We start from the raw sequence: 8977 nt of genomic DNA on the forward strand, positions 1-8977 counted from the left end.
CCCCCCCCCCCCCCCTCCCCCCTTCCCCCTTCCCCCTTCCCCCTTCCCCCTTTTTTTCTTGCAATTTTCTCTAAGTGCACAGCTTACCGTTTCTGCAGTATATTGGGTACAGGAGTTATTCACCTATGTTTATTGTTTAAGTAATAGATCATTTCCTGTTTCTTGTCTCATCCAGCAGAAACAAACAACTCTCAACTGCATAAACATGTTCACTTGCCAGTACCATCTTTGGAAGGAGGGATATTTCCACCCTTAAGATCGGGGCACAATAAACACACTGAAAATCCTGTTAGGCCTGTATGAATGACAGCTTGTTAACTCGCATATGTATGGCATCCATAATGTGAGACATGTATATCACTCCATAGTTCAACAGAGCAAAGCCTAAACTGAGCCTATATTGTAAGTCAGGAATAAACCTGTCCAAGGAAAGACTGGTCAAAGGTGATCAACCCTCAGGTGAGGCCAGATGGAGCAATCTGTTGCCCCATGGTGAGTCAGGCTTTCCAATAAAGGATAGCTCCAATAAAATTTCGGGATTTTCTTATTATTTTAATTAATTTCTTCATGGCCCAAGCTTTCCCTTGTTTGATTAATTTCAATGAATTTTTAGTTTTATTCCAATTTTTCCCTTCACAAAACCAGTCCATTACCATACAGCCTCCATGCAAACCAAAAACAATCCTCATATTGAGACTTCGGTAGCTCCTTTGATTTTTCTGAAACCCTTCGGTATTTGCTTGATGGAATTTCTCAGAACAGTAACCTTGAGCCACATTTCTTAATTGATCAACTTTCTTTGAACATTAACGTCCTTCATTTCAAACCTAGTCACTTCTCCCTTCTAGTCTAAAATTTCTCCAATGTCTCCATCCTAATTTCCTGACCATAATAAATTACTTTGAAGTTTTCTATATGGTTCCTAACCTGTTCCCCCCACCGCCCCCCCATCCCTCTCAAATCACCATCAAACCTTTAATCTTAATCTCTTTAAGGTTGAACCTAGCTTCAAGGCCTCTAAAAACCTATAGCCAGTTTAGGATCTAATGTCCCTTACCCATAACCAATCACCAACTCTGGCTAATCAAAATGTTTTCCCAGAATCCCATGTCAATGAAGAGAAAAACCAATGAGGAATGACAACTGATTAGGACTTAGTGCCAACTGGCCAGAATATCATAATCTCTCAAGGAAACAAACTATATGCAAAATTGCTACCATAGTCTTTATAACTGCCAAACCATAACTGTTAAAAGAGCAACAACATAAATGTTACTTGAAAGCTGCTTAAACAACATGTCCATTTAAGATGCCCTCTACACCCTTTATGAGTCAAGCTAGGAAAACATACTTAATATCCCCAAATTTCAAGCAAACCAAAATAAGAGAGCCGTAATAAAATTTTCAATCAGAGAGATGCATATTAAAATTTTCAGTCATTTTACAGTAATGGCTGATCAAACTACAACATAGTCTGTAACCAGGGCTGTCAGCATATCAGAATTGAACCGAATCTGGTCTAAATTCAATCTCCATCAACCAGGTATACCTTCAAACAATCCATTTAGCATCTAATTTTTTTTTTAATTAATAAAGATTCAATTCTCTTCTTGTTTTTGTTATCAAGTATTATGTACACACACAACAATTAATGACTGCCCATCAGTTCAGCTGTGGCATTGAGTTAATCAGTTCACCAGATGGTTACTAAACTTGGACTGAATCCAATCCAAAATCAGTTAACTGAATCCAATCAGATATTCACTGATTAAAATCACTGAGATTCTATCTGTAGCCCATGTCTTCTAGTACTTAGAGAACTACGACTTTCTGCCAGACAGAAAGAGCTTTGATTCATTAAATACTCTTATTGTAACTCCACATATCTTTTTTTTTTTCTTTTCTTTTTTAATTCTGTATATCATAGTTACTACTTTGTCGTTTAAATCCACTTTTTAATTTTTTTCTGCAAAAGAACATAAATATAGTCTAATTACAGAATTTCCTTACAAAATTGAAACAAATCCAGTGATGGATCAACACAACCAACACTGAAGCTTTTAGAATTAAGGTCAAACAGGCACATACAGATAAAATTGATAGTTCAAAATACTATGTAAACGCATAAGACATTATGCATGTAAAAGGTAGAACACGTATTTAAGAGAAATGCAAGAGAAGTAAAGCAGATTATTTGTACACAGAAATTCACTGACCAGTATTATGCATGGGAGAGCTGGCAAGGTAGAAAAGGTAGAAGGTGATCATGGCACTGAGAACACACAGTTTTCAGTATCTGTAACAGGCATGCAATTTAGCAAACCTAGACAATACAAACTTACAACAAAGCGGATGTAAGAAATGGCTGATGAAATTATGGTGCTTTGGGTTCCACTCGATCATGGATCAATTTGCAACTCCTTCCCTCTGAGACCCATATGTAGCTCATCATGAACTATGATATACATTTATTTGTTGTCAATCAAACCTACATTCCACATCTGCCGCTTTATTGGTTCTTAGTAATGTATGTCTAAGATGCTTCAGTTTTCTGTTGAGTCTATCCGGTGGAGGTACCCAAATTGGATCAGTGATCGATTATAGGTTTCGTCGTAAACCCAATTGGTTACTTCCAATTACAATGTTTGTCTAAGGGGGTTACATCTTGGATAAATATGAACAAATTTATACCAGACAAATTCATTTGAGAAACGAGCTTCAGTTGTTCAAATCAACCTTGCATGAAGCAAGATCAAAGCTTAATCACCTTGATATCATGGTTCCTAATAGTATTAATATCCGCAGATGGGGTGAGCGACATATTGAAACATAGAAAAGTTAAAAAACGCAAAGAAATCTGAAGAAGAGAGAAATCTCTGTTCTGCCTTGAATTACCAATCATGTAGAAAAACGGGGAAAAGTTGGGGGTGTGGGGAAGGAAAAGAAACAGATAACAAAATGAGGGAAAATGCCGCATATTTTACCAATTTACAGAATGGAGAGCTGCTCGTTTATACATATCCTTCTCCATTCGCACCTAAATCACCAAAAGAATCCCAATCAATGGATCAAACTCGAACGCCTCTGCAGTTCGCGACCGTCCCACTCCCACCAAGGAGGAGAATAACAAGAGAGAGTTTGGATTCTCCCAAAGCAACCAACAAGGAGATTCAAGTGTCACTGTGTGTCCTTAATTTTTGAAATCTCCCGTCTCTTTAGAACTAGAAATCCCAGGACAGCGACCTGCAATATCGAGGCGATCCCAGCAAACAACAGCCCGATCTTCTTCCCCAGATTGATCTTCCGTATAGGGGCCTTTCCAGTCCCATTGGGTTGCCGTCCATTACGGTGAGGAGGAGATTGGTGACGCCGAGGAGGTGGAGGCGCAGACCTAGAATTTGTAGAACCTGAAACTGCGCCTGTGGTGGAGTTGACCGCTCCATGAGGGGCTTGCGGCTGTCGAGGTGGTGGTGGTGGTGGAGGCCGTGGGGCTGATAGCGGCGGTGGAGGCGGCGACAAGGAAGGAGGAGGAGGAGGAGGAGGAGGAGGAGGAGGAGGAGGAGGAGAAGGAGAAGGAGGTGGGGGCGGTGGAGGGGGCGGAGAGGGCAGTGATGGAGGAGGGGGAGGAAAGACTGGCACAGTCGAAAGATCCTGCGAAGAAGATCCTATGATCTCCAAGAACACAAAGATTAAGGCCAGCAATGGCCGTTCCATGAAGAAGAAGAGAAGAAGGACCACCAAGAACGAGAATCCGTATTATCAAGGACTTTGAGAGCTGGGTTTGGAGTGTCTGGCAGACCCGGTCATCTATTTTTCACCATCCGTCCTCGAGGGATTCAGCTTCAGGAAAAAAAAACCACCTAGTCGTCCAGAAGAAACGGGACAAGCCCCAGGATCTTCTTCCCCTGTTTTTCTGCAGAATAGTTGGAAATGAGTATCACTACAAAGGTTTTCGACGACAACTATCTCATGCCCCTGTCTCTGGGTGGATGGATGGATGGACGGGAACCCATGAAAGTGGCTCTACTGCTTTTTTTAAGCGGTTTTCTCTTCTTCTTCGCCTCCTAAGACTCCACCAGACCCGTAGCGCAAGGAGAGTTGCCGAATATGGGTGAGAGATCGGCGCAGACGCGTGTTTTTAACTTATTTGTGAACATCGTAGGCGAGTTTTTCGTTTTGAATACTCTCTCTCTTTAATGATTGTATCTATGATCTACACTTGTACAGCCACTGTCTAACCAGGTGTCGTCCTTTGAGTGCATCAGACCAAGAAATCGAGTAGCCAACCTGGCAAAACAATCCTCAACCCAAAATGGCTCCGAATATAGTGAAATTAGTTTTGGAAAAAGAGGGGAAAGAAATCTGCCAATGACAAAACGTAAGGTATCTAACATGAATGAAATTTTTTTATTCCATAATGGTGGATGGATAATTTATGCGCTATTAAACTTGAGCATAAGCATTATGCAACTGGACCGATTTCTTTTTCCCTAAAAATAAATTATCGCCCTAGGAAGGACATCATAACATACTCTCAAACATGAAATGACCTCATTAATGATGTTAATCGGTTCAGTTCCGATGTAAATGGTTTTACATATTAATATCAAAATCATTAATAAATGATTTCGATTTAAACAGTTTTTTTTATTTTTTTATTTATTTTTTATCTAAAGATTCTAACAACTTTTTTACCTTTAATTTTTTTCAATGAAATTGGTGTAAATTGTGACATTGAATTGAATTGTTTATTGATTTTTTAAAGTTATTTAATGTAAACTTTAATTTTTTTTTCATGAAATGTATGTAAACTTAACATTGAAGGACTTAAACTTATTATGTATATGTTAAATATGTTTAACAATTTATCAACGATTCAAACTTTAAAACCAAAATCGAATCACGGATTCAATTTTTAAATCTAAACTGAACCATTTAATAAACGTTTTCAAAGTTTTTGGTGTAAATGGTTCAGTTCAATTTCAAATTCACTTCCTCAGACCTCACTGCTTTTCTATGTAAGAAACATGGATTTAGTTCTCGGGGTATCACATCAATATCGGTATCTATGGACACCAATCCTAGAACAGCCTGTATCGGCAATTTTACCCCTATATTTCAATAATTAAAAAAAAATTAATGATTTTACACATGTTTTGATATGAATATACATGATCCTCGATCGGCCATGTATTGAGATTGATCTCAGCTGATACCGATATTATATGATTGATATGACCGATTCAATACCAATACATAAAAAAACCATAGTAAAAAATACTTTTATCGCACCTCATCAGTGTGCTCTTCTATACTGCGTACTCATGATACCCAGAGAGAGAGAGAGAGAGAGAGAGAGAGAGAGAATGGAATAAACCAAGGTAAAAAATATATATACAATTAAAAAGGCCGTTTTCCTAAATGATCATAAACCCCAAGACGAAGGCCTCCATGAGGCATGCAGCGATAAGTCTTTCGTAAATAATCTTAAATGTTTCTCATTTAAGAGATTAATTGAACCAAAAATTTTGTAGACCATCTCACTTCAAGGTCACTTGATTACAAGTCAAGTAAGCCTCAACCCAAACATAACATAATAATGGATACATGAGAAGGTAAGAAGGTTTTTCATTAAATTAATCTTGAAAATATTTAAACATAACTAGTCTAGAGTCTCTAAACCATGTCCTCACCATCCAATGGTCAGAATTACAACATTTCTCCATGTGGCTAAATGAAGTCACCTAAAGTAGTTTTCCTTAAAATAAAACTTTTACCTTCTTTAATTATTTGGTCGAAGTGCCGACTTACCTCATATTAATTAATCATTACTCTAAACCTTCCTTTTTAAGTCACCATTTTATCCATCTAAGCTGTTACACTATTTTTTTTTTTTTTTGGTGACATTACATAACTCCTTCCAAAAAAAAAAAAAAAAAAACTACATAACAGGATAGTCGATATTTATTTAGCTATGTTTCAGAAACTCTGAAAAACAAAGATAAATAACCAAAAATATCCAATCAAGTTGATAATTTTGTTTGGCAATAAGTGATCAAGTTAGTATTGTAGATCCTGAGATTCTCCGCAAGGGAGCGAGTACAGAGGTGCAACACTGGTGTAGTGATGCAGCCTCTCCTTCACAGATTGTGTCCTCAGTAAAATATTTTTCTTCTTCTTCTTCAAGTTTGAAAGGCAGTCTTTCACCCTTGATGCCTATTCTATGGGTTTGGATCTAAAGTTTTAATGAAGGATTCCACACAGAGAAAATAAGAATACGATTAAATCAAAATCATGAAAAAACAAGATGTGTATGAAGCCAATGGCAAAGTAATTGGATCCATTAATGATCCTTTAGAAATCTTTCAAGTTATTCACGTGAAGTAAAGGATAAGAATCTTATATTCCCATTACAAGAAATAATTCTGGTTGTTTATTCCGTAATTCACATATCAATAAAGTAATATAAGATGGGATCTACGTAAGGGCTGGCCTCACGGTCCTTTGTGGATTGGCTTGCTAGTCTCGTGAAGTCAGAATCAAAAGGGGACAGCAGCGGTTGCATCCACAGATAAATTTGCAAAATTATATTAAAACTCTCACTGATCAAAAAATCAAATAAATAAAAAAGAAAAAAAAAAAGAAATTGATTCAATTAGAGAAACCGTGAGAACAATACAATATTCAACGATTCAATAAAAAATATGCATTGGTTCTTATTATATGTGGTTGGCTCTGATGACACATGTTAGGATGTTTAGGGTTTCACAACAGACCCTGATAGATTCTCATATGAAGTCGAATCAAAACATAAAATATTGATTTGTATCTTACACGTGAGTGTGTAGATAACGGAAACGATGGAGTTATTCACAATTCCCTTCTCTTGGCTATGGATCTTTTTCAGTCTCTCAGACTTACTTCAGTTCTTGTAGGAAAAAAATGAATAATGGGTGTAGGGATCCAAAATTCAATATTTATAATATTTCACAAAAAAACTTAAACCATAATGGGTTCTATCAGCATATTTCTAAACTTGAAATGGACCGAATCAATTCATGCAACTTTGACTCTCACCATTTCAATTAACCTGAATAATTAATTAAGCTCACAATTCCAACAAACCACATTGTTATCATATTCTTTTCAAGTTAAAATCATACCACTGTAAAATGGAATTAAATTTTATATAAAGAAAAAAAAATGTAATACAATTAGGCATAAAAAGTAAGAAAGAAATCATAAAACCAAATATTGAGAAGAGAAGTTGGTGCAAAACCCCTATGGTTTGCTGTTGCAATAGGACAGTGTTCATCCCCACGTCTCCAAGCATCTGCACACAAAATTATTGATCAGTCAGAGAGATGTGGATCAGAAGTTCAAGATTATGTATCCTGCACGTGAAGCTGAATCCGCCGCCGCGCCGTAGGCTATCTGGAAGATGTAGTTCCCTCGCAGTTGTTCAGATGAAAATTAGAGAGGATGTATCCCGGTTCTTTTGGGACGGAGAAAAACTTTGTATACAAAAGCAATGGCCATGATAATTGATGGAAGAAGAAAATGTGGTCTGAACGAGAATGGTTCTTGGTCGCATTATCTTTCAGAGAAATCAAACTGGAGAATGAGAAGACAACGAAGGAAAGAAGATTGATTGGAAGGAGAATAGATTATGAAGAATCGTTTCAGAGAGGAATAGATTATGAAGAATAGGTGTTCGATTCAGACAATCCCTTGACGAATCCGGGATAACATCCTCACTAATGCCCATCAGAAAACCGGTTTCTCCTTCGGATTCCTAAGGATGTGTTGCAGAAAGCTTTTCCACTTGTTTCTTCTTCGCCTGGAATTCCTATTGTGCAGGGATTTAAATCTTGCCGATACTGATTCGGATCTGTCCGCAACCTCTTCAAGGCAAGGTTTAAAAAATCTTAATCAGGGATCGATTTTTTTAGAGCCGATTCCGATCTGAATGGGTCCGATCCAACTAGTTCTAAGCTATTGGTGGAAATTATAATGGATTCAATAATCGGGAATTGGCTCATGAATTTAACGATTTGGATCCGATTCAGGGAGTAACAAACAAACCATTAGGAATGGGGAAATAGGAATCGTTATCAACTGATTATCCGATTCAGATTCCCATTGAAACAGAACGAACGTCTAGAAATTTCATTAACTACTTTTTAACTACCTTGAGTCTTGATTGCTTTACAATAACAACTTTCATTCTTGGCATCATCAATTTCAAATCGGCATGTTGGATAGAGGTTTGAAACTTGAAAACATTATCTTATGTGAAGCAAGAGGTAAGGCTGTGTACATTTACCCCTCTTAAACCCTATGGTAGTGGGAGCCTCATGCATGGGGTTGCTCTTTGTTTACTTGTTGAACTTTTGTGCACCTCGATATGTAGAAGATGACAGTGGGGTGGAGATTCTCCATAAAAAATGAATAGTAACATGTGAGCTGTGAAAGCATTTTATAAGGAAAATACCAAAATGACTTCATTAACAAAAGTGTGTAAATGATGTGGCCAAGGGCATAAGAAATAAGTTACAAATGAACCTCAAATTTTGTGAACAGTTGGACCTCAAGGTTAGTTGCTTACAACTTACATGTCAAGTCTCTATGAGAACAAAGTTCTCCAAGTGACAAAATATAGCTTTGAAATTCTAAGATCATGGAAGAGTACATAATAGGGGCCGGAGTACCGTAGGCATTCATAATGGATACACATGGTGTGGCATGCCAATAAATACAAATGTATTTGATTAAATTAATCTCAAAAATTTTATTCCTCACTCCAGGATTAGGTTGTCAAGGAAGTTTTAATCAAGTTAGTATTGTAGATCCTGAGATTCTCCATAAGGGGGCAAGTACAGAGGTGCTTGACTGGTGTGGTGGTGCAGCCTCACCTTCACAGGTTGTGGAGGAAATATTTGTCTTTAAAGACTTTTTTTTTCCCCCTTAAAAGCAT

The 8977-nt window shown here is 37.3% G+C and overlaps 1 protein-coding gene across 1 annotated transcript; it reads right to left on the reverse strand.

The window, feature by feature from the left end:
* Nucleotides 1–2858: 2858 nt before the first annotated feature.
* On the reverse strand, nucleotides 2859–4127 carry LOC122078935 (neural Wiskott-Aldrich syndrome protein-like). The gene has a single exon (XM_042645140.1). The coding sequence runs from the start codon at nucleotides 3712–3714 to the stop codon at nucleotides 3178–3180; it is 537 nt and encodes a 178-aa protein (XP_042501074.1). The 5' UTR covers nucleotides 3715–4127; the 3' UTR covers nucleotides 2859–3177.
* Between the last annotated feature and the right edge of the window lie 4850 nt (nucleotides 4128–8977).

Source organism: Macadamia integrifolia, chromosome 5 (assembly GCF_013358625.1).
Source record: "Macadamia integrifolia cultivar HAES 741 chromosome 5, SCU_Mint_v3, whole genome shotgun sequence".
NCBI lineage: Eukaryota > Viridiplantae > Streptophyta > Magnoliopsida > Proteales > Proteaceae > Macadamia > Macadamia integrifolia.